This window comes from Chelonoidis abingdonii, chromosome 2 (genome assembly GCF_003597395.2).
Source record: "Chelonoidis abingdonii isolate Lonesome George chromosome 2, CheloAbing_2.0, whole genome shotgun sequence".
Classification (NCBI taxonomy): Eukaryota; Metazoa; Chordata; order Testudines; family Testudinidae; genus Chelonoidis; species Chelonoidis abingdonii.
Genome location: NC_133770.1, coordinates 248,323,408 through 248,350,337, shown reverse-complemented (window position 1 = coordinate 248,350,337; position 26,930 = coordinate 248,323,408). Strand labels below are relative to the sequence as shown.

The window sequence follows — 26,930 nt, the reverse complement described above, 5'->3', positions numbered from 1 at the left end:
ATCACAAACTTTGTCCAAATTCAAGGGAGAAATGTTAAGTGTTGCTGGTCTTGTTGTCCCGTTCCCACATACCAACATTGCAACTTTAAAAGGAAGAGTCATTGTTTAAATTAAAGAAGGCTAAATCCAAGGAGGTGGTATGAACTCCCTTTTTCACAAAGCTGTGTAGCCCAAACAATGCATGTGGTGCCACTGTGTCTGCTATCAAACAATTTCATCTTTTCTTTCTATACCATACTTTCAGAGAAGCCCTCTGACTGCAGACTTAATCTGTACACTACAGCAAATAACTGCAAACTTTATTTATAGCAGTGTGTCTTTTCAAAATTATAATATTTTTCCCCTGTACACATAGCTTATTATTTGGTTGGTTACTTTACAGTTGTGACTTTTTTTGTCACCCATTGTATGTCATTCTGAAATAGTTATTTTCAGCCACAAATAGAGGTGTGGGGGTTTTTTGTGTGTGTGTGTGTGTGTGTGTGTGTGTGTGTGATTCAGTAATACACAAGGACTGTACTTCCACAGTTCCTGGAGCCTTTAGGTCTGTAAATATTTTTTGGAATATGTCTTAAATTTTACATAACTGATAGTTGATACTTTAAGCTTTAGTTGATGAAATAACATACTGCAGTATATGGGTGATCAAAGTGCAATTGATTTGCACTAATGATGGACCAGAACAATAATGAATATTGAGTACATATCACATCTCTCGCATCAGTCTCACAGCAGAGCAAGTTACCCTGCAAATCACTTCTTTTCACTCCTGGCACTATGTTTGATGCAGCATAGGCAGAAAGGAGAAAATAATTGGACATTTTACACTAGTGTAGTGTTTGTCATATTGAGAGAGCTTGTGACGGCTGTGCAAGCACAGTTTTTGCACTGTAAGGCCACATGACATCCTGCATGTGGGGGAGAGAGTGTTGGAGAAACAGCTCTTGGAGAACAAAGAGGTCCATAAGTTGTCCTTGGCTCCTTTTGATCCAGGGCCACAGTCTGTAAGCACTGTGTCACCACACAGAAAAGCATGATTGCCCTTACGTCATGGTTATTCATATTTATCAAAAGGTTTATTTGGCTAGCACATTAGGTCTGAATATTTTGACTAAAATATACCCAAACATTAATGTGAGCAGGAAGCACTGTGTTTCCTGGTGTGTTTCAGGTGTTGGACCTCCGTAGTTGCAGAAGCTGGAATTCTAAACTCAGGATCTGGCAAGTAAATAGGAAGGAGAATAGATTTTAACGTTCTGATTAAAAATGTATGAACAGATCTAATTTAAATCAATATGTGCAGTCTGTGGAGGGAGTCTTTTTTTTTTTTGTATTAAAAAAACCAATAACCTTGTAACTCACTTTTAATGAGAACTTTTGTCATACTGAAATATTCTAACTACTATAATTAAAACCACCTACTTAAGATTCCACCTAACCATTCTGGGTGCAGCCTGAGATAATAGTTTTGGAGGGATTTGGCGGGAAAGTGCTTTAAAGGATTTGTGAATCCTGGATGACTGGTGAGGAGGTAATAATACAAAAGGTGTACAATTGTCTGAGGGCACTTCTATTTGTATCTGGAGTTGTTTTAAACATTAGGGACATAGAGTTGCTAAATAGACTCTTCAGTTTCTGGAACTAAAAATGCATTGGTTCTATTTTGGATGAAATACGAATGATGAATCTTCATATACATACATATTCTCTGAGGGCCCATATGAATATATCCTACAATAAGAAAAATTCTCTCTTTCTTTCTTTATACATACATACTGTGGCAAATTGCTGGTACTGTTCTCTGGGTCTCGCGCTTTCTCTTCTCTGGGGTAGGTTCAGGGCGATATTGCTTGCCTCTGAACCAGTTCTTAATCACTCCCCTAGTGTCCTTGGAGGAGGGGAGTGGAGAGGGAGGGACACTGGGCCACTCCCTCTACTCCAGTCCTATCCATGGGCCCTGGGTGTGGTCAGTGAACCACTGTTGTACTAGCGTTTCTTCCCCGGGTGTACTTCCCTCCCATACCCGTACAGCCTGTGAAGGGCTTCTCGCCTCTCTTATACAAGCCTGGTGCCCCTTACCATAGGTTTCTTGGGCTTCCAGTCCGCCGTCAGCACTCCCTTCCCAACCTTTCATATTCTCTCTGGACAAACTCTTCTCTCTAGCAATTGCACTCTTCAATCCAACCTTTCCCTTCAACTACCCACCCTGTCTTTACTGAAGGCAGGGGTTTATTCCATGACTGGAGTTCAGTGGCTGTGTAAGTGCGGTCTGTCTAACCGATGCGTAGGTTATGTTGTGTTCAGAGTGCCGTCATAGTATAATCATACAACCTTCTCCCCTTGGCAGGAATAAGGCCCCTGCTAACACTCTATGGCCCTCGGCGATGTGCTGTATCACAGATAACTATATAAGTAGTTAAAAAATTATAGCCGTCCCTATGGAAACAATTATAGGTGGGCGTCAAAAAGAGATTGAAGATGACATGAGGACCCCTCTGCATCCGCAAGTTATACTATCTAGAGATGCAGTATTATCATCCAGAAATGCTCAAACTCTGAGATTGTTCTTAAATTTGTGATGATGTGTGGGTGTTAAGGTAAAATCTCTTGTGTTCTTAGTAGGTATGTATTATCTCCATACTTATATCGCTATTCCTAGTAACTGGAAGGGACCTCAACTTAAAGTGTCATGGTTAAGTCCAGGCCCCCTGCCGTTCACTAGCAGCCACATTATTGCCCCAGATCCCTAAGTGGCCCCCCTCAAGGATTGAACTCACAGCCCTGGGTTTAGAAGGCCAGTGCTTAAGCCACTGAGCTATCCCTCCCTTCTAGCCTCTGAGTCTTTCAGGTTCACGTTTTCAAGCTAATTTTCTCAAATTTGAAGGCTAGGCACTTTAAAAAAAATTAAAAATTAAAGCGGAGATTCTCATGTAATAACAAGATTCCTGGGGTTCGGGCTTTAAGAAAAATACCAAATATTGCAAAGACTCAGGATATAATTGCTAGACTTAACAACCTTGGAAATACGAATCCAGCACAACTATATGATTGACTGTTCTTTTCAGGTTGCTTTATTATATTAAGAAAGTACTGGCTGGTAAAGTGGTCTGCCTGATTGATGTTATATGTTGAGAATTAAAGATCATATATAGTTGCTTTGAAAGCATTTGCAGTTCAATTTAGTCATGCATCAGTATTTGCTAAAATTGAGAGGGGAAGGGTCATCCATGGGAGTTTTGGCATGAAGCACCACTTGGGATCAGACCTTAGTGGGACATAATAAAACTAATTTTAACTATCCCTCCTCGTCCCAGAAAAATCCCTGAAGATGCACTTTGGCTCCTCTAGGGCTAACACTGCCTTCCTATTTTGTAATTTATCATCAGCATATTTAGAGGCAATGCTCCAGTCATGAAACAAGGGCATAAGAAATTCATTTTGAGAAACAAGAATATTAAAGAATGACCTTTTCAAAGTGGCCTAGGGGATTGGGGCACCCAGTTCTCATTAGGCAGCTTTGAAAATCTCAGCTTAGTGTTAAGCACCTGAAAGCACAAACAGAAAATGGTGTTTTGCAGCAAATGTGCAATTTAGGAATTCACTCGTCCCTTACCTCCACCTGAAAACTCCATCCTACAGTCAGATCTTTACAAGTCTCAGTCTTGAGGGAATTTTTGAGGCTGATTTATAAACCTCATGACAGTGGAGGTTTATTATAGAAATGAGCAATTTTGTGTGGATGGGGAGGGGACAGATTATACATAATGGCAGAGACTTTTCCATCAGAAATATTTTCAAAAGTCAAGGGCAGAGGTACTGAAGGAAATGAGTAGGTCAGAACAATGACTAGATTATGGTGATTATCCTGATTGGATGAAAGTACTTCTAGCAGCATGCTCCACATCAGTATATTTTGTTTACGCAACTTGTCTAATCTTTTTAGGATTTTTCATTGTGGAAAAGAGAGGGAGGGAGGGAAAGGAAAGGACTTGCTGCTCCATTGGGAAAAGCTTACTATGAGTGAAAGCTAAATTCATTTTTTTTTGTTTTTTTTTTAAACTTCATGTTTTAAAAGCCACTCAGTACTATTAGAATATCACCTTACTCAACACTGCAGTCTGTGTGTGGTCACTGCTGCCATATTTCTGTCAGCATTTAAAAAACAATAGCAGCCAGCAGAGATGCATGTTGCTGGTAGTACTTGGTGAGACACGCTGAAAGTAGGTATGATTTATGGACATTGAAATGTGAAGTAAGTTGATAGTCAAAAATGGAACAGCTTTTCTAACAAAAACAACACTCTGCTTTTCCCTCCCCCTCTCCCCCCCCCTTTGTTACACATTTTGATTGTGAAGAGAAGCAAATCTTCCATTTTCTTTTGTTAGCATTTTGGAACACTTTATTTTTAGCTAAAGAACTGAAAATCAAGCCACCCAGCTTAGGTGAGAATTAATGGCCTGAAACATCCCGAAGGAACTGTTTTGAAAAGCTCTGAAGATGTCTATTAAATTAAGTGGTTGGAGACTTGACAGATTTGTTCTACATAGAAAAGTGCCTAATTTGATCACTGGTGTTCCTACATCGGCACATAATAGCCTAGTGTGAGTAACTCTGAAGTACTGCCATAAAGGTAGGGAAAGGACCAATTTGGGTACAATGAGAAACAAATGTAATTTGTTCCTGCTTGGTAAATTTAAGTAGATACACAACTATCATGAAATTAAAACCATAATGGGTAAGCAAGACACCTTGACTTGGTATCTCACTGTTATATGAAGACATGATTGTCAAAGAAGCATCCAGTATTTTAAAGGTTACATGAAATGGGAGGAGGGGAGAAGAATCGACTTGTGCCATTTTTCTTTTTGCTTTATCAAGAAAGAGTATTGGCTTGTTATTTGTTTTAGGTTCTTTGTTTATAATTGCTTACTTTTTATATTAGTCAGGTCCTGTTAAGCTTGGAAGTCTGTCAGCCAGATCCTCAGCTGGTGCAAATCCACTTAGCCTCTTGGAAGCCAGTGCTGCTGTGGTGATTTCCACCAGCTGAAGATCTGTTCCTAGGACAGTAGAATTAGTGAAATTATGACACTACAAAAAACAAAAGAGTAACAGTTGAGCTGGAAAGCGATTTTTAGGCATAGTGGTTAAAAATATTTTTTGTTTGTGTTTAACACTTATTAAACTTTAATGACTACCTAACTATTTGGAGAAAGGATGTCTTAAGGAAAGATTCAACACCCTGTCCCTTTGACTAAGTTAAAAGAGTTTATAGTATAGTTTATCTGACACCAAAGTCCTCTGGTAAGATCAGGAAATACCAGAACTGGTATTTAAAGTACAAATATTTAAGGTAAAAACAAGCATGTAAAAAACAGCAAAAAACAGCCAAACTTTTTAGGCCTTTCCATGGATAGTAAAGAAGGAAAATGGGCACAAAGCCCAATTACTTTAAAATTTGTGCAGGTAATCTTTAAGCTGCACTGAGATGTGACACTGAGTTTGACAAGAATTAATTCAATCTGTTGCTAAGGTATTGTCTTTGTTTAGGATTTTTATTAATATTTGTTGGTTCAACTTTGTGTTAAATAATATTAAAGGAGTTAATGTTTCTAACGGGAGTCCTTTGTGTGTCACTCTTTCCTCTTTTGGGTCCCTTTCAAAGGCCCTGTATCAGATATCCATTCTCACAGCTGAGTACTGGCTTTAGCTCCCTCCAGAGCACAATGAGACTGCTGTTGGCAATTGGTTTGAAGGAGTCACTACAGAGCAAAATGAAGCTCTCTCTTCCGGTGAACAGTTCTGTAAACAAATTGTGATTCTGTGCCTGGCAAGATGCAGCATTCCCACTTGATTCCCAGATACAAGATGGCAGTTGCATGAGGCAGAAATGACAAGAGGACTGTCTGGAAATGTCAGTTATCTAAAGGACAGCCCATTATAAACTGAAAATTGTTCAAGATACTTGAGATATACTTATGCCCCACCCGGGCATGGGCATATCTACATGAGAGGGTTGAACTGGTTTATTTAAAGGTGTGATTTTTAACTAAGTTAATTAAACCAGTGCAAAAGGAGGTGTGGACACTTTCATTTTAGTTTAAATCAGACTCATTTTGGCTTAACTTAGATTAATTAGGAATTGGTTAGGAATAAATCACTCTTAAACCCAAATAAGAGTGGCCACATAGAGAAGTGTGCAGTGGTTTAAAATAACATCTTTAGCTAGACCAGTGTAACTTTCTCATGCAAACAAGGCCTTACGTTCCTCTTCCTTACTGATCATAAGGGAATCTTTGGCTTGAAAGATTCTCCTCCCTGTGAATTAGATCAGTTCATACAAGAAGTTGTACTAGGCACTGACTTATTTTCTCCGTATTTGTTCAAAAATTCAAATACATGGACTTTTCTATGTTATAGGAACCCAGTATACCAACTGATAATATTCTAAAGCTGTAATTAACAGTCTTGAATAACACCGTGAACTGCAAAATTTCTTTTGGTAGTGTGTTTTTAAAATTACTGTTTAAGATTCTGAATGACGTTTCCTAAATTAGATTCTGAGTACGTTTGCAGGCACATATCTGCTTTCATACAAATACTTTCCTACATTGCACATTCCGTGGCAGTTCAAGCCATGTGCACTATGTGACAAAGGTCCTCCTCCACCTTGGTGGGTCCTGCGCTTATTGGCGGATTTGTTCACATCAGTGATCTTCCCTTTTTGTGGAACCCACAGTCTGAGTCAGCTCCTCCTGTGTCTGATCAGGAGTTGGGAGGTTTGGGGGGAACCCAGGCTCGCCCTCTACTCCGGGTTCCAGCCCAGGGCCCTGTGGATCGCAGCTGTCTATAGTGCCTCCTGTAACAGTTGCAGGACAGCTACAACTCCCTGGGCTACTTCCCATGGCCTCCTCCAGAACCTTCTTTATCCTCACCACAGACCTTCTTCCTGGTGTCTGACAATGCTTGTCCTCAATTCTCAAGCAGTATACACTCTCACTCTCAGCTCCTTGCCTTCTTGCTCCCAGCTCCTCACACACGCTCCTTCTCCTCTGGCTCCTCTCTGCCTGACTGGAGTGAGCTTTTTTAAAGCCAGGTGCCCTGATTAGCCTGCCTTGATTGGCTGCAGGTTTCTAATTAAAGTAGCTATCTCTACTGCCTTCTAGAAAGGTCTTAATTGGCTCCAGGTGCCTTGATTAACCTGGAGCAACTGCCATTTGGTTACCAGGGTACTAGGATTTGTTTAGCCGGGGGCTAAACGTACTGTTTGCTCAGTACTTTACTGTAGCCATCTGGCCTTGCCCCATCACATATCCCGCCCCTCTGCTCAACACCATAGGGTTGGCAACTTGGGACGCCAGGCAGTGTGCTCGTGAAAGACCACTCAGCGTTGCCGTGGTGGCATCCAGCCCGGTGCCGTATGCGGAACTGGAAATGGTTGGAGGGAGAGACCACCTGGTGACCTTGCATTCTTTTCCTTATTTCTCTGCATCCACTGAAGGGTGCATGGCTCAAGAGGTAATAACGCAGCGTCTCCATGGCCCCTTTGACAGCAAGGCATTCTCTCTCGACTACTGCATACTTCTGTTTTCTTGGGAGCAGCTTTCTGCTTAGGTAGAGATCGAATGTAACTGGGGCCCCATGTAGCCCAAAATGGAGGACTGTGTACTGGAATAGCCCTCCGGGTGGAGAACGCTGTCTTTTCTTTAGCGTCTTTGGTCAGGGAATCTGCCAATACCCTTTTGTCAGATCCAATGTAGTCAAGAATCGGCACTACCCAGTCGGTCAAACCAGTTCGTCGATGCGTGGTATGGGGTATGCATCGAATTGGGATACTTCTTCATCGGCGAAAGTCATTGCAGAATCTCATGGTACCTCAGGTTTAGGCACTAGAACTATTGGACTGCACCACTGACTGTAGGATTCTTCAATACGCCTAATTCTAACATTTTCTTTACTTCAGCCCTGATTTCCTCTCTTTTGGCTGCTGGGATTCGGTAGGGTCTCAGTGTTACCTTGGCTCGGGGATCGTGCGGATATGGTGATAGGTCTCAGTCGTCCGCCCGGTTTTGTAGGAACACATCTCGATTGCGATTAATCATGTCGGCTGCCTAACCTTTTGATTTGGCATCAAGTCGGGGATATCCTCACTTGTTCGTGTAATTATCCTTCTGGGAAGGGTCTCCTGGGTGACTAAGCTGCCTCTCGATATGCCAAGGTTTTAGAAGATATGTGGTAAATTTGCTCAGGTTTCCTGCGGGCTGGCTGTCGCACCTTATGTTTACCTCTCCCACGGCTTCAATCACTTCGTAGGGTCTCTGCCACTGGGCCAACAGCTTGCTTTCAGCTGTGGGCACCAGGACCGTTACTCGATCCCTGGTTTGGAACCGTCGAAGCTTTGCTTGGTGATTTATAATGTGTTCATTGGGTTCTCCTTTGCTTTCTCCAATGTGTCCGTACAATGGGTGTAACTCGAGCTATCCGATCCCTATCTGTAGTACATGCTCGACTATGTTCCTTCCGGATTTGGCTCCTCTTCCCAGGTTCTCTGGCTATATCCAATATGCCCCGGGCTGGCGCCCATATAGTAGTTGAATGGAGAAGAACCTGTGGAGGCCTGTGGGACTTCCCGGATGCAAACATGAGGTAAGGCAATAGGGTATCCAGTCTTTCCCATCCGGCTCACCACTTTCCTGATCATGGCCTTAAGGGTCTATTGAACCTTTCCACAAGGCCGTCTGTTGTGGGTGGTATACAGAGGTCCGTAGAGCTTGTACATGGAGCAATGAACGAGACCTTTCATCAACTTGGACACGAAAGGTGTCCCTTGATCAGTCAGTATCTCCTTGGGTAGCCCAACCCGGGAAAAGATCTGTAGTAGCTCCTTAGCTATTGTCTTGGAAGCTGTGTTGCATAGGGGAACGCTTCTGGGTACCTGGTTGATGTCTAGTACACCAGAATGTTGGTGAACCCAAGCTGTCTTTCCAGGGGCCCAATCAGATCCATGGCTATGCGTTCAAATGGTACTCTATTATTGGAAGAGGTATCAAAGGGGCCCGCAAGTGTGGGCGAGGCTATGTAGCTGACACTCTGGACAAGAGGTGCAGTATCGCCTGACATCTTCATGTACTCCTGGCCAGAAGAACCTACGCAGGATACTGGCCTGGGTTTTCTCTACTCCTAAGTGTCCTCCAAACAGGTGACTGTGGCGAGGCTCAATATGGCTTTTGATGTTTTTGTGCACCAGAAGTTGAGTATCTCCTGCTCCTGCATTTGCACCACACGGTACAGGAGATCTTTTTCACTATAAGTAGGGTCCTGGACCCCAGCCTTCCCCTCCACTGGTGTCCCATCTATCTCAGCCACCTCTTTCCTGACGTTATCATATCTAGGGTCCTCTGCCTGGTCCCTCCCGAAAGTCTCTCTCCCGGACTAACCTGCCTGAGCTCCCAGGGGCCAGCTTTCGTTCTTTCCAACGGCTCATCACCATCATGGCTGGGCCAGCCTCCAGCTCACCTTCCGTTGGTAGTTTCTCTGATGGCTGCTCGTGTCCATCTGCTTACTAGCCGCGGTCTTCTGGCCTGGGTAGGATCGGGTTCCGGCCTTTGCGGCCTTCCTTTCCTTTTTTGTCTTCCGGGTCTTTTGGGGGCTGAGAATAGATCCTGAGAAAACTCTGAAAACATTGGGGTTACATTCCCCCAATGATGAGTCGTGCCAACAGGGTCCCCATCTCCCTCCAGCCTCTCTGGGGGGAGTAAATTATCAAACCCTGGATAGTCCCTCCCAATGACTAACAGGATATGGAGTTTAGGAACTACGCTCACTGTCACCTCAATGGGGTGCCCCTGAACCTCTGTCTCCACTGGGATAGTGGTAATGACTCACGCCCCGTGACACATGTCACTGGCTACGCATTTGGCTTGTAGCCAGCTGGCTACTTTTTACCAGCTTACCGCTATAAAGGGTGATAGCACTCCCCGAGTCCACAAGTGCTGTAGATCTCCACTCCATTTATCTTTACCGGCCTGGTTGTTAGTTATGCGGGGTCTAATGCGACGCCCGCAAGGTGATAGGGAGCATGGGACTTGCCAGTCCCCAAGTTGCATTGCATTGGCTCCTCGGTGCATGTGGACACTGTGCTGCTATGTGTCCCCATCCCACATGCATACATCTATAATTGTTTCTATATCATTTCCCTATCATGTGGTTAGGGTTTAAGTCTCTAGGGTTTCCCCACTCAGGCCAATCCTTCCTTCTGGGGTCTCGCTGGTTTTCGGCCCCCTCTTCTCCACCTAGGATCCCCAGGGATCCCCTAGGGATCACCTAGGACTCCCCTGTGGATCGCAGCTGTCTAATATGCCTCCTGTAACAGTGCAGGACAGCTACAACTCCCTGGGCCTACTTCCCTGGCCTCCTCCAAACACCTTCTTTATCCTCACCACAGGACCTTCCTCGGTGTTGTGACAATCTTTGTCCTCCTCAATCCTCCGTAGTACACTCTCTCACTCTCAGCTCCTATGCTTCTGCTCCAGCTCCTCCACACTCGCTTCCTTTCTCCTCTGGCTTCCTCTCTGCCTGACTGGAGTGAGCTCCTTTTTAAAGCCAGGTGCCCTGATTGCCTGCTTGATTGGCTGCAGGTGTTCTAATTAAAGTAGCTATCTCTACTGCCTTCTAGAAAGGTCTTAATTGGCTCCAGGTGCCTTGATTAACCTGGAGCAACTGCCATTTGGTTACCAGGGTACTAGGGATTTGTTTAGCCTGGGGCTAACATACCTGTGGCTCAGTACTTTACTGTAGCCATCTGGCTTTGCCCTATCACAACTACCACAGCCTATAGTGAATGCCCAGAGTGGGCATACCCACAAATGAACGGAAAATCAGGCCAGATGTATGAAAACTTATTCTCTCAGCCACTCCAAGCTCAATGCTAGTCGTATAAGAATATAAATATGTAATCACAAATAACCACCTCACTCCTTTTAGAATAAACAGTGCATGTATTGTTTTATAATCTAATTTAATTTATGAAGCAGTTAAAGGTAATACAGTTTTGATTTTGTGCTAGAATTGTCTTAAAAGGTAGCTGCTTTGTCTGTCAAACATGAGCATAAAGAAAGTACTGTAAATGTTATTACTATTTACACAGAAATGCGAATTTACTATATATGGTTCTTGAGGTATTAAGGTAATTTGTATTAAGTATTTTGCATATATTCATCTATAATGTCTGTTAAATTTAAATCTGAATATGCACAGGTGGGTGTGCATATAGATATATGTGCCGCTGTAGCTATACATGTACAATGTAACTTCTTGTGTTTGTACCTTGAAATATCAAAACATAGCTGATTATTGTTTGCTGTTGATAAATTTTGGCATTAGTTTGTTATATTGGGAGTTTAGAATGCTGAATAAGTTGCTCTCTATCACATCTGAGCTAATTGTTCAAATAACTTAGAGCCAGTATAATCCGTATTCATAGTTGAGTTTACCTCTGTGTTCCTTGAAGATGTGATTCTTCAGTACCCAACACTGCTGCAGTGAATTGGCTTGCTAGGGATAACCATGGAACGGGAGTGGTTTAAGAAAGGAAATAAAGTAGATTAATTAAAGCTCATATGTTGGCTTCAGGCCAAAATCCCAGTGATAAATACTGTTCTGAATATGGCCAGCTTGGAGTCTAAATCAGAAATGTAGCTGTTACTTTAAAGTGGGGTGCTTTGAGAGATTTGACCAGTGACTTTGGGCTTCTCATTTGACCTGTCATGTGCCCATGGATATGCTGTTGGCTGCAGGAGAGAGTGTGGAGCCATTCTTCCGCCTTCACTTCCTAGGCTCTTTAGCCCCCATTGAGCTGAGAACAGTGACGGAGGACAAAAGCTGTATACACTGTACAAACAGAGCACCAAAGCAGCAGTACACTGACTCATTCTTCGCTCTGTGTGAGAACTGAGGGGGACTCTATTCACTTCTTTTGTGCTGGTGTCTGTCAACAGCGCTGTTTGAGGCAAGGCCTATTGTACTGGCCAATGTTTCTTATTGACCTAAGTCTGTGCCTGCAATGTTCCCAGGGTCGAAGTTGCGAGTGAGAGAATGTTTGAAAAGGGGTAATCATAGGCTAAATGCATTTTCCTGCATTGTCATCTGACCTATTAAATCTAAACTGTGGTCTACGTTAATGCAAACAGGTAATTATGTAGTCACAGCTGCAGCTATTGACATCTGGTTACCGCCCCATGAAAAAAAATATATGTGGTTTTCTATTCTGTGCCTAGGCTCTTGAACGCTGGACTTTAATGATATTAACTGGAAATAGAGAATGGATTAGTGGGACTGACAGGTCAACAAGGTGGATACTTTATCCATGTAAGCAAAAATAGCACCAGCCACAGCTGTTTGTATACTTCTCCTACCTTACATTTCAGAGCTTTCCCATGACTCCAGGTTTAACCATTCTCAACTCTATATTCAGTTATTTAATTGTTATGCGATGGGAGTAGAGGCTGCAGAATATTTTGTATCCCCACTTCCCAGAGTGCTCATTGCAAAATAGTTTTGCAAGCCTTGCCTGTTGTAATCGATTTTACACTGTGGTGCTTTTATTAATTACTATCATCCTTTCATGTTTTGTTGCCAGGATTTCCAAATGTAAGTCATTACAATAGGCCAGCATCCCCAAAATGTAATGGTAAGTCTAATGTGCAAGGGTGATAAAACATTTCTGGCTATAAATTATTTTATGGAGACTTCTTTTCCTTTCAGTGTATTTAGAATGGACACAAGTGTTACTTGCATATAAATCAGTTGTAGCACATCCTCCCTTTCCTTGCTTTCCTGCATTTGACTATAAATTAAGAAATTGTTAAAATAATGTGTTCTTCTGGACTAAGCAACTTTCAAGAAATATTTCAGTGAGAACAAACTCTTTACTGCTCTTCTTCATTTGTATCCTATTATAATTTCTTCGGAGCCAAATATTCTGGATGCTATGAAGTTATTGAAATAGTAAAATTAATGCAACAGGGAGAGTAGGTGCTGTACAGCAGTATGTTAGGTCCAGTATATGATAGATCCCCTTATAGCTGTGGAAGTATTGTAGCTGGTAAAACTATGAAACTTCCTCCTGCAAGGCATGTTCTCTGAGTCTTGTTAGAGATGTAGGTCATTATCCTTAAAGCATGATGGCAGCAAAGCTGTTTACCCACCTCACAGGGACCTGTCCAATAAGTAATTCCCTGGAATACTCTGTCTTCCAGAGGCCTCTGAAATTCAACAGTTTTTTCCTTTGTTTCTTATTGAGGATAAACTTCTGAGATGTGGTTCTGTTTCAGTGAGAGCTTCCCTTTCTTCCTTGCGTTCTGTGCTTTTTATTTTCTTCTGCTCCTTCTAATCCTCCTCTATTGTTGCTAGTCCTCTACTGAATGGGGAATGCTCCTTCTGCTGGGCTGGGGCATTACAGGATGGCTAAAAGATCTGAAACTAAAAAATACCTTAAAAACAGGAAACACTGCCTGGTCCCCTGCAGCCAGAAAACTGCCTTTTCTGCACTCAGACTCCAGAGCTAGAGATAGTATCTTGCTCAGAGATAAGCAAAGAGTACTTAAGTCCCTCTACCGGCACAAACCAGACCAAGTTACTGAGTGGGCCAGAGAGACATCAGTGTTGCCCCAGACTCGGGCTGCTATTCACCCTCGTAGAGATGAACAATCTCACTGGCTTTTTCCTTCTGTTCATTAGGAGCCAGTAAGGTGGGAGGCAAAGGTAAGTCTAGATCTCTCTTGGTTGTCTTCTGCAGCACCAAATCTGCCTACCCATTCGTTGCTTTTTTCGGAGTCCAACAGGCATCAATATTTTTCCTCTGGTGCTGAAACTGATGATGTCAGCTGTGGGCTCCTAGTCTGGAATTGTTCTTTCACAAGCTCCACCTGCCACAGTACCAGACTCTCCCCAAGCTCAGCATTCCTCAAAGCTAGCTAGTTCCGGTGCCTAAGTTGATACAGATGCTGAAATGTCTCAGCTGCAGTATGTCTGTGGTAATGCCCCCCTCCCCCTTCCCTGGATGAGTCTCTTCAATTCCTAGTTATAAGGATGCCATCTAGGAAAGAACAAAAATGGAGTCATGCCCTCAGATGTGCCTCCTCAGTTATTAAAAGGTGTGTGAACATCTTTGTCATTATGGACATTCTGAAGGGTAGCACTAGGTACTGGAAGGGAAGTTGCCTGGGGGGGAAAACATTGAAATAATCTGTGTGTTAAGTGAATTGGGAGATACAAATAAATCTACTTTAAAATTATCCACTGTGAACTGTCCAGTTTGTTCTATTAGTTTGGAAAGATCATAGACTCCCAATTTGGGACTGAAGCTTGAAAGAGATGGGGAGACTTTGGATGGAAATTAAATCAACAAAAGTGTGGGGAAATAGTGTACAAGGTATGCAGCGCTGCTCTGTAAATCATCATAGTAAGGCAGTGGAGTTCAAGCTTTTCCATCACATGTAATGAATGTACTTCCTCCTTGTTTTATAGGAGAAGTGTAGCAGAGAGTGCATGCAGTATTGAACTACCCCATTTTGGCTGTGTTCTCAGAAGGATCAGTCTCACTGAGGGCTCCAATCTTAACCTGAAACTAACAACTTATTAGTATCCAGTTGGTGCAAGTTGTTCTTCAGATCAATGATAGCAATGGAAAAAAAGCATCATGAAGGTACCCAGCACTGAGCAGCGCATTAGTTCTTTCCTGGAAATAGCGATACTTAAAATGCTTATCTTAAAAAGAAATGAAAAACAGGATGCCTTTGACCAACTCTGACAACCTCTCCTTGACCTATGGTATAACAGCATACATTCTTTAAAAAGTTAACCATAATACATTCCTTCTGTGTAAGGACCTATGCTTGCAAAAGGAAAATTTGCTCTAGATTTTAACATCGCTGCTTATATGCAGGGGGTCAGATCATCCTTACAAAGTGTTTTTTCGGTTGGTCTGTTTTTTTAGTTACACTGTGAATTAAGTATCACATGGTAAAAATTAAATGCAACAGTCATATTTTTTTTAGCATCTCTCCTTATACTAATGTTCATAAATGGATAATAATCTTTCTTAACCTGGAATGCTAGGTTATGTAATACCTAAATGTATTGTTGTTATGTCAGAACTGTGAAACCATGTGGCCATAATCCAAATGGGCTCAGTTTGTGTACCTTTCTTAAAAGAAAAATGAAGTGATTCATAAAAATAATGTTCTAACAGAAATTAGTTGGTGTGTTTCAACAAAGGCCCCAAGCATGTGTAAAAACCACATTACACTTGGCACAAGTTGTCTCTCTTAGTTCAAAAGAACTTAAAGGGAAACTCTAGTTACCTATTATACTAAAAATACATTCCAGGACATACCCTCTAGCTTCTGAAAGTTGTGTCAGATGTTCAGCATGGGAGAGCAATCATCCAGAGATATAGCTTCTGTGGATTTCAGCTGGAGACTAGCTGCAGTGTAGGAGAGTAAGAAAGCAGAAGTTCTATAGAATAAGACCAGTCCCTCACAGATATACTTTTTGTCTTAGAGGTTGACTATAATGATCATTTGGTGTGTCGGAAAATGAATGTAGTTTGTGAATTCAGTTGCTTAACTTAATTTTACAACGCTACTTGGTGACAACTTCTTTCAGAAAAATTTTGTTTAATTTATTTCAGGAGGCAGAGAAGTGTAGCGTGGTATAAAAAGATGCAAGCCCCAGTTTTGCTAACTTTTTTAAAAGAATAACAAATCTTTGAAAAGCACAAAGCCACATGTATTGATTTCAGTTTGAAAATTTGTTGTTTGAACAAATATTGAATGCATTAACATAATGTATAGAAAGATGACACTTTTTAGATTTGTTGGAATGAATGCGCCAAATGCTGGTTTATAGAAGCCCTGATATAGGAGGGATTTGACATCTTTGTTAGTACTGTGCCAGCTAAATCTGAGGGTATTGTAAAATATTCTACCTCCATAGAGGAAGACACAGCACGTGTTTACTCTTGTGCACCCCTAGGGCTAGTTCAGGCATGGCACTGTAAAATCATTCTGTTTTTCCTACCATAGGAACTAATACATGGAAAGCACAAGTGAATGAGATTGGATTTCAAAATACCTAATTTAGGTTGTGTAAAATTCAGTGTTTATTTCCCTGGAGTAATTAAAGCCTCTCTGACAGATGTATATTTCTAGAGTTTGTAAGATGATGGTGACCACATAGTCTGCTGAGAATTGTACATTATGGTAACTTTTAAAAACCTAGACCAATTTTCAGTCAATTTTCTACTTTTTCCTGTGTCACACGCGCACATTTTTGTATTCAAATTGAGATATTTTCAACTATCAGAGTTGAATGGACTCAGCTGGTGGCTCAGTGTTGCCCCACAGGGTGTAATAGTTAAACAGGGTTGTGGGCCATGAATATATAGATTACAATCAGTACAAGTCAGCCTCAACAGTGAGCTTCCTTTCAAGCATTTGGACTATTGTCACTGCTTCCCCTCATTCAGTCTGGTGGTGGTTTTTCTTAGCACAAGACCAATAGACGATATTGATAGTCTAGCAAGTACTGTTTTCTGTTTGATTTTCTATTTTACATGAGAGAGTGAGTCTGTGCTTTGAGTGCCCTCACCCTATGAATAAATGGTAGCTGTAGAGATTTCAAAGTTTGCAAAATATCATTGAAAAGATAAAGAATTTATATAGCTTTTCTTTTTTTAAAAAAGGCTTATCTTGTTCACATTGGACTTGGTAAAAAAAAAATTGTTTTTCCCTTAAAAAAAAGAGAGAGGAAAAAAATCAAAATGGATACCCAACTTAGTAGGTAAGTGGCTTCATTTTGTTTTAGAGAGGTTTCTAAAACCATATAGTACAGTCTACTCAGGTCACTGCTCTTTACTTGAAGAAGTAGAGGCACAAAAACACTGAGGACTCAGTTCCAGAGTATGAATGAAGTCTGGGTTACACAAATATTTCCAGGAAATGGAAGCACATGTCATAGAGCCTCTTATAAACCAGATAAGAGCAGTACAGGGTTAACACTCTGACATTCTGAAGTGTCTTAATTAGGCTTTGGCAAAGAGCCATGGTCAGTAGAAAATGGGCCTCCTCTGAGACAGGAGCAGAAACTAGTGGTTTCAGCCTCTGGCAAGGTCTTGTGCATTCAGTAGCATTCTGTAGCATTCTGTGCTTGTGCCTACCTGTTGTGGGAAAGTGAGATGCTGTCCAGACCTGAAACAAAGCAGCCAGGCATTTTCCCATCCAGCTTTGCCATTGTGTGCTTAAAAAGAAAAAGAGGGAGGGAGGGAAAGGTACCTGTCAATGAACGTGGCTTTTTGCAGTGATTCACTGCACATAGCTGCACTCAATTAAAGGAGGGCCTAGTTAACCCACAGAGCAAATGTCTATCAACTTTCTCAGACTAAGCAGATCATTTAGAGCAATATTCGCTGTAAAACAGGCTGTCTTAGGGACTTGAGGTTTTGAAGCTAGCCATGCTGAGAGAATTTTATAGTGCTGATGTTTGAATCTTTTGGTGCTTTGTGTACTAGTCTTTTCAAAATGCAAATGATTGTAGTCTTTAAAAACGAAAATTTTGAGACCATGATCTTTGATATATTTTTACATGGTTATTTTAGCACCCTAGTTAGTCCTTTACAATTGAACCAAAATTCAAGAAAATTGTTAGTGTCTAGACTTATTTTTTAAATATTGTCACAATTTAGATCAGTGGTGGGCAACCTGTGGTCCACAGGCCACATGCGGCCCATCAGGGTAATCCGCTGGCAGGCCGTGAGACAGTTTTGTTTACACTGACCACTTGCAGGTATGGCCACCCACAGCTTCCAGTGGCTGCGGTTCACTATTCCTGGCCAATGGGAGCTGCGGGAAGTGGCAGTCAGCCCGTGCCGCTTCCCACAGCTCCCATTGGCTGGGAACGGTGAAACGTGGCCACTGGGAACTGCGGGCGACCGTGCCTGCGGATGGTCAATGTAAACAAACTGTCTCGCAGCCTGCCCACCGATTACCCTGACGGGTCACATGCAGGCCACAGGTTGCCCACCACTGATTTAGATAGATCAGCCAGGTAGGCTAAATGTAAAAACTATCTTTTTTAAAAAAAATATTTTCTCACATAGTTTACAGGGCTCCAGGAGCAGGGGCTGTGTGTATGAGCACAGTTATCTGGAGACTTGCAATAAAGTTGCAAGAGTTGGCAATGCTGTAATATATATATATATTACAGTCACCATCACAGTAGAAGACATCCAGCAGCGGGTCAAAAACATGAAGAGCTGGACAGCACCTGGACCAGACATGATCCACACCTACTGGCTAAAGAAATTAACAGCAGTGCATGAACGCCTAGCAGCACAGATGAACCAGCTGCTAGCAGCAGGCTCCACCCAAACTGGCTAACACAAGGAAGGACAGTGCTGATCATTGAAAGACCCTGCAATGGGACAGAACCGGCCAACTACCGGCAATAACCTGCCTCCCACAACATGGAAAGTCTTATCAGGCATCATAGCTGCCAAGCTACAGGACCACATGGGCCAGTACATGAGCACAGTCAGAAGGGCATTGGGAACAACACCAGAGGCTCAAAACACCAGTTGCTCATAGATAGAGCAGTCGCCAAGACTCAAGGTCTAGACAGACCAATCTGAGCACAGCCTGGATTGACTACAGGAAAGCCTACGACTCAATGCCGCACACGTGGATCTGTGAATGTCTGGCGCTATACAAAGTCAACAGGACACTAAGGACCTTCCTCAAGAACTCAATGGACTATGGAAGACAACACTAGAAGTCAACTCAAGGCAGCTTGCACAAAGTGGCCATCAAGTGCGGCATATACCAAGGTGATGCACTGTCCCCAGCTGCTGTTCTGCATAGGCTTAAAACCCCCTCAGCCAGATAATCACAAGGACTGGATACGGTACAGGTTCAGGAGTGGAACTACCATCACCACCTCCTCTACATGGATACATCAAGCTGTATGCTAAGAAATGAACGAGACATCGACTCGCTAATCCACCTGACGCGGATCTACAGTGAGGATATCGGGATGTCATTCGGACTGGAGAAGTGTGGCCGGATGGTAGTGAAGAGAGGGAAGGTAGTCAAGACTGATGGGGTGGAACTACCAGCGGCCACATAGCAGACATACAGACCAGCTACAAGTACCTTGGCATCCCGCAGTCACATGGAAACCACGATGAGGAAGCAAGGAAGACAGCAACATCCAAGTATCACCAAAGGATAAGACAGGTCCTGAAGAGCCAGCTCAGTGGAAGAAAAGATCCACGCCATCAACGGATACGCCCTGCCGGTCATCAGATACCCTGCCGTATAGTGAGCTGGCCAAAGGAGGACATGGAGGCTGCCGATGTGAAAACCCGGAAGCTCCTCACAATGCACGGAGGTTTCCACCCCAAGTCCAACACCCACAGAGACTATACCAGCCGGAAAAAAGGCGGGCGGGGCTTGTGAGCGTCAAGGCCACTATCCTGGATGAAACCCGAACATCCAGGAGTACATCAGTAAAGATGGCCCCCAAAGATGAGCTGCTGAGAGAATGCCTGGAGGCAGCAGCAGACATGGGAGGAAGACAGCAGAAGAAGTGCCATGGCAAGACAAGACCCTTCATGGGATGTACCATCGACAGATAGCTGAGGTGGCTGACATATTGGAAATCCTACAGTGGCTGGAAAGGGCTGGACTAAAAGACAGCACTGAGGCACTGATCATAGCAGCACAGGAACAGCACTGAGCACCAGATCCATTGAAGCAGGGGTCTACCACACTAGAGAGGACCCAAGTGCAGACTGTGCAGAGAGGCCTCAGAGACAGTCCAACACATAGTGGCAGGATGTAAGATGCAGGCAGGAACAGCATACACTGAACGGCACAACCAAGTGGCTGCATTGTGTACAGGAACATGCTGCACAGCGTATGGGCTAGACCTCCCAAGACCAGATGGGAGATTCCGCAGAAGGTTGTGGAGAATAGCAGGGCTTAAGATTCTGTGGACTTCCAGATCCAGAACGGACAGGCAGGTACTGGCCAATCAACCAGAACATCGTGGTAATAGACAAGGAGCAGAAGACAGCGTGGTGATAGATATATAGCAGTGCCAAGTGACAGCAACATCAGGAAGAAGGAATATGAGAAGCTGGAGAAGTACCAGGGCCTGAAAAGAGGAACTAGAAGGATTGGAAAGTGAAGGCCAAAGTGGTCCCAGTGGTGTAGGAGCCCTCGGGCTGTGACTCCTAAGCTGGGTGAGTGGCTCCAACAGATCCCAGGAACAACATCAGAGCTCTCTGTCCAGAAGAGTGCAGTGCTAGGAACAGCTAAGATACTGCGCAGAACCCTCAAACTCCCAGGCCTCTGGTAGAGGACCCGAGGTTGAGGAAGACACATACCACCCATAGGGGTGAGAGGGGAATTTTTTTTTTATTTTTTATATAATACACACATTGATATAGAGTGCATAACTGTGAGGGGGTGTCTGAGGTGCAACCTGCATTGTGGGACTGCTGAGCCCTCTGTCCCACCAATCTGGGCTGGCCCTCACACTATGATGCTGATGTCAAGCTACAAACCTCTAGCAGGTACTGCACTTACACAGACATCCACAGTCAGGGACACACCCAACTGTGTTACATGAATGATCTCTCAGCCATCATGAATCATCAATAGAGAGGCTCCAGCCAATTTTCCCTAGCCTTGCATTCCAGATCTGTACCATCTTACACTGCTCAAGGCTCCCTTGGGCAGTGCAAGTTCATTCAGTAGTTTACCACTCCCTCGATGAGGAATGGACACACACTGACCTTTGTAAACTGAGCTGAGATTTCCCAAGCACTTCAACCAAAACACACTGTTTATAAGTAAAATATAAAAAGGTTTATTAACTACAGAAAGATAGATTTTTAAGTCATTGTAAGTGGTAGGCATAAAGGTCAGAGATAGTTACCTTAAGAAAATGAAACTTCTACTTTAAGCAAGAGTTGAATTAAACAATGTCTCACTCTGACAGATGGTACAAGCAGGTTTAGTTCCTTAATACACAGTCTGGGACCATCCTTCCCCAGTTCAAAGTCTTTGTCCGCCAAATGGTCTTCCAGGTATTGAGTTGGGAGCGGAGGAGTCAGAGGCCAAGTGATGATGTTACTGTCTCTCTATTCTCTTCCAGCCTGCTGGAAAGATCTTTACTGTGACGTGGGTTAGTCTGCCCTCGGGTGTACATGCCTCCTCCAAGGGCATGGTTACACTTGCAGATGTAGAGCATTGTGAGTTAAACCAGCCCTTGGAGACCACAATGTATTCACACTGTCAGCTGCAAGCACACTAGCGTGGCCACATTTGGGCTCAGCAAACAAGCACTGAGTGGTGGAATCATGTCATGCAAGTCTGGGATGACGAGAAGTGGCTGCAGAACTTTTGGATGAGAAAAGCCACTTTCATGGGACTGTGTGCTGAGCTCGCTCCCATTCTGCGGCACAAGGACACGAGATTGAGAGCAGCCCTGTCGGTGGAGAAATGGGTGGCTGTTGCAGTCTGGAAGCTTGCAACTCCAGACAGCTACTGATCAGTCGCTAACCAGTTTGGAGTGGGAAAGTTGACCGTTGGAATTGTGTTGATGCAAGTTTGCAGGGCCATTAATCGCATCCTGCTCAGAAGAACTGTGACCAGGGCCGGCGCTTTCATTTAGGCGACTTAGGCAGTCACCTAGGGCACCAGCATTATGGGAGGGGGCGGTATTTTGCCGGGAGGGGCGGCAGACGGCTCCAGTGGAGCTGCCGCAGTCGTGCCTGCGGAGAGTCTGCTGGTCTCGCGGCTCCGGTCCACCGGCAGGTCCACCGGAGCTGGCACCTCGCGGCAGGTCCACCGGAGCTACGAGACCCACGCGCGGGGTGGCGAAATGGCCCGGCGCCTAGGGCACCAGAAACCCTGGTGCCGGTCCTGACTGTGACTCTGGGTAACGTGCATGACATTGTGACTGGCTTTGAACAAATGGGTTTCCCTAACTGGAGGGGGGCGATAGATGGGACGCATATTCCAATTCTGGCACCAGCCCACCTAGCCTCCGAGTATGTAAATTGGAAGGGGTATTTCTCGATGGTTCTCCAGGCGCTTGTGGGTCATCGTGGGCATTTCATTGACATTAACGCAGGCTGGTCCAGAAAAGTGTATGATGCACACATCTTTCGGAACGCAGGCCTATTCAGGAAGTTGCAGGCTGTGACTTTCTTCCCAGACCAGAAGATCACCGTAAGGGAAGTCAAAATGCCCATTGTGATCCTTGGAGACCCTGCTTACCCTTCAGTGCCGTGGCACATGAAACCCTACACAGGGAGCCATGACAGCAGCAAGGAATGGTTCAACAACAGGCTGAGTCGGTGCAGAATGACTGTGGAATGTGCTTTTGGCCGTTTAAAGGGCTACTGGTGCTGTCTGTATGGGAAGCTGGACCTGGCCGATGACAACATCCCAACAGTTATATCCGCATGCTGTACCCTCCGTAACATGTGTGAAGGGAAGGGTGAAAGATTCACTCAGGCATGGACCTCCAAGGTTCAACATCTGGAGGCTGAATTTGAACAGTCAGAGAGCAGGGCTATTAGAGGGACCCAGCACGAGGCTACAAGGATTATGAATGCCTTGAGAGAGCAATCTGAGGCTGAAAGCCACCAGTAATGTTTGATGCCTTGCATGAGGAGTGAAGTGCAATGGTTCCAATGTTAGTAGGAATCTGTGTTTGCTACACTGACTTGCAGTGCCTGTACTTTCCTGGGCTACGGTATCTTTTACTTAATGCAATAATAAAGAATGTTTTCGTAGCCAAAAAATTCATTTATTGACAAGAAAATTCATTTATTGAAAAGAAACACAACTGCTCAGGAAACAGAAAGGGCAAGAGGATGGGGTGGGGAATGGTACACTCACAGATTTGTGTATGTCCTGTTATCATACTCAGCCTTCCTGTCTGGAGTGCAATGCAATGAGTGTTGCACTTCAGGCTGCATGCATCTAGGGATTCCAGGCTGTCTGCTTCCTCCTCAGCACCCTTGCTCCTGCTTTCCTCTTCTGGGGATCGCCTGGTATGTGGAGGCATGGTCACCTGGAAAGATTCGCGGAGAGCACTCCATGCCTTGCTGAACAAACAGGAACGGGATTTCAAAATTCCCAGAGAATTTAAAGGGTGAGTCTGACGGTTTGTCACCAGAGGTTAGGGCAATAGAGTTCAAAGTGATGACCAGAGTGTCTAGAACAGGCATTGTGGGACACTTCTGGGGGCCGACCAGAGCGCACTAATAGACCAGGGCGCCCACACTGGCACCACGGTGCTCCAGCCAGGGCGCAGCAAACATTATACCTCTCGTGGAGGTGGATTACCAGGAGTTCTCCAGCTGTGGCGTCCATGCACTCTACGTGCATTGCCAATGTGGTCACATCATGAGTTAGGGTGTCCGGGGCTGCTTTAATGCAGTCTAATTTGCAAGTGTAGCCAAGCCCTGGGATAGTGGATTTTGTGTTGATGGGCCATTAACACTTCTCTGGCTATTGATGGCTGCTCCTTAGTTGCAACTAACAGGCTGGTTGTGGATGTTCCCAACTTAACAGTATATTTCAGTAACATATGTAGTAATACTTGATAGCTTCACTTACAATGATTGTACAAACAATCCAACAGGTTATTATTGTTCAACAGACCAAGACTTAGAAAATGATATCTCAAAAGGCATATTTTATACAAAACATATAATCATATGATAGTGGTGAATATGGGGGTTGCAGAGTGCCACAATAACCTTAAACCTTTTGCGTCTCAAGCCAATACATTTGTAAAGTGGATATATAATTTACACAAGGTTACACACCTCCTAGAGATCATAGGATAGTAAATGATATTATGGGGGAAACTCATTGGGAACTGGGTACCTAACTCCAATTTGTGCCTTCATAGATCACCTACCCTTTGAGATATACGATTAGTAATAATACATTACAGCACAGTCTGTTCCTTCAACAACTTACTACCAAGTATAATGCTTAGTATAGTGTGACATCAAATCCACCATCTATCTATCTACTTAGCTGAACCTTCTCTCCTCAGTAGACCTGTGCTGGTGGATGCTGGAACATCGTAACAGAGCAGTTGCCCCCTGCCTCGGCTTTGAGAGACAGATGGATCCAGACTCAATTTTCTCTCCTTTGGGAGATTCCAAACCACCAGAGGAGCCATCTCCTCCTCCTCCAAGAAATTCTAACCCAGACAGTAGATCCAGCGCCTCCTGGTGCCAATCTCCACCTCAGCATTTGCCTCATGCCTTGAGGACCTCCACAACCCCATCCTGATCCAGCTTAATGGCCATATTGGGGAACATGGGTCTCATATGCTAGATATGCCTGTGTGGTCTGCTAGGGAGTCACTCTCTCATTCCCCTCTGAGGGAACAGCCAGAGCTTCCTCTTGATTCCATTGTGTCCACTGGTACCGAGAAGATTGTCCTCTTCATCTCCTGTAAAGCTGTCACTCCGGCATCTCCATCCCCTCCAGATGACCATAAACAATTCCACAAATTATTGCTGTACTTCCAGTTGATTATTATTCTGGAACCTACTAAAGCAGTCTGGCCTGCACCAGCCACATGTACCCCTACCCCCAACAAAGCAGAGGAACACGATTTCATACCAGCCAAGGAAGTGGAATTTCTTTTTACCCATCCCATACCTAATTGTCTGGTCATCCAGGCTGCCACAGAGAGATCTAGAAAACAGTATCCAAAACCCACCCCTTCTGACAAGGAGGCTAAACGTCTAGACTTGTTATGAAGGAAGGTCTTCACATCCGTTAGCTTTCAGTTCAGAATAGTGAACTTTAGAACCATTGGCTAAGTAGGACTAGCTGAACTATTCCAAGTTCAGAGACTTTGTAGACAAGTTGACACAGCAAGACAGAGTTCAGTTCCAAGCTCTTATTGGTGAAGGCAACCTGGTAGTCAGAACTGCACCTCAATCAATGGTTGATGCAGCTGTCACTTCAAGGTCAGTAGCAGTGAACATAAGAACATAAGAACGGCCGTACTGGGTCAGACCAATGATCCATCTAGCCCAGTATCTGTCTACTGACAGTGGCCAATGCCAGGTGCCCCAGACGGAGTAAAGCTAACAGGCAATGATCAAGTGATCTCTCTCCTGCCATCCATCTCCATCCTCTGATGAACAGAGGCTAGGGAAACCATTCTTTACCCTTCCTGGCTAATAGCCATTTATGGACTTAGCCACCATGAATTTATCCAGTTCCCTTTTAAACATTGTTATAGTCCCAGCCTTCACAACCTCCTCAGGTAAGGAGTTCCACAAGTGGCCATTATAATGTACCGTGAATCATGGCTACAGACTTTGGAATTCCCTGGAGGTCCAAAACACCATAGAGGACTTGTTCTTTGATGAAGCCCACCTTTTCAGTGAGAAGACACAGGATTCCTAATATACTGTAAAGGACTCCAGGACTACCCTTCACTCCCTGGGAATATACACACGTATAGGCATCTTACAAACCTAGATCGGTGATTCAAAAGTCTTTTACTCAATGTATTTCCTAGTACCCAAAAAGATAGGCAGATGGATATACATTCTTAATCTCTGCAATCTTAACCATTTTATTCACAAGATGGAATTTCACATGGACACATTGGCATACATAATCCCATCCCTGGAAAAGGGCATTTGGTTTACAGCTCTTGATATGAGGAATTTCCACGTGGACATTCACACTGGCCACAAGTGGTTTCTCAGAGTCGTGGGGGTTGCCAACTACTTCCAAAACAGTGTGCTCCCTTTTGTCCTTGCTGAAAGACACTCCAGGTTCTTTTCCAAAGTCTTCCTGGTAATAGCAGCTCTTTTCAGACTCCAGTTATGTTGCTTATTGACATGGCTTCAAACAGTGTATTCACCAACCAAACACAGTATGAATACCACAGTGAAAATTCCTTTCATAGTAACATCATCTCTAATATGGTGGAAGGATTCTCATCAAGTATGTGTGAGTGTTCCCTTCCTTTCCGCTTCACAGGACAAAACGATAATTGTAGATGCCTCCCATTTGGGCATGCAGTCCACATGTACAGCCATATGGCAGAAGGCACGTAGATGGGCCAAGAAGCCAGAATGCACATCAATCTTCTGGAATTTTCAGTCAGTCTGAGAAGCTTGTAAGGCCTTTCTGCAATTTATCTGGTTCCACCACGTCCTCTTGATGTCAGGTAATATGACAACTGTCTTTTAAATCAACAAACAAGGAGCGGCAAGATCCATTCTCCTGTGTGGGGAAGTGATCACCATGTGGAATTTGTGTATTAGGAATCAAATCAGCCTGTCAGCAGCTTACCTTCTGGGAACTTAAAATGTGTTGGCAGACAACCCTCAGCAGATATTTCACCATCAATTGTGAGTGGGAGTTGCACGATTCAGTAGTGAACATACCTTAGCTCATTAGGAAACCCCAATCTGGGATCTGTTCCTTTCCCAACCAATCAGGAAATGCAATGTTTACTGTTCCAGGGGAGCTCTAGATCTACACTCTCAAGGTGTCAAGTATCAGAGGGGTAGCCATGTTAGTCTGGATCTGTAAAAGCAGCAGAGTCCTGTGGCACCTTATAGACTAACAGACGTATTGGAGCATGAGCTTTCATGGGTGAATACCTACTTCGTCGGATGCAACCCACAAAAGCTCATGCTCCAATACGTCTGTTAATCTATAAGGTGCCACAGGACTCTTTGCTACTTTCAGGGTGTTGCTCTCCTTCTCCCCTGGTCAAGATATCTGAGCTATGCCTTTCGTCCCTTACCACTCCTACCTAGATTCCTATGGAAAATTTGACAGGACAGGGCAGAAGTCCAC

At 43.9% G+C, this 26,930-nt stretch overlaps 1 protein-coding gene across 4 annotated transcripts in view; it reads left to right on the top strand.

The window, feature by feature from the left end:
* TPD52 (tumor protein D52) overlaps positions 1-26,930 on the top strand; it is a 230,081-nt gene that overhangs the window by 119,384 nt on the left and 83,767 nt on the right. Inside the window, exon 8 of one of the 4 annotated variants that reach the window (XM_032763351.2) lies at positions 5,663-6,638. The exons of the other annotated variants lie outside the window; for them this stretch is intronic. Within the exon in view, the coding sequence (XP_032619242.1) occupies positions 5,663-5,816 (154 nt within the window). The 3' untranslated portion in view covers positions 5,817-6,638. Of the gene's footprint in view, positions 1-5,662; positions 6,639-26,930 lie in introns of those variants that run through there. 4 annotated transcript variants of the gene reach the window in all.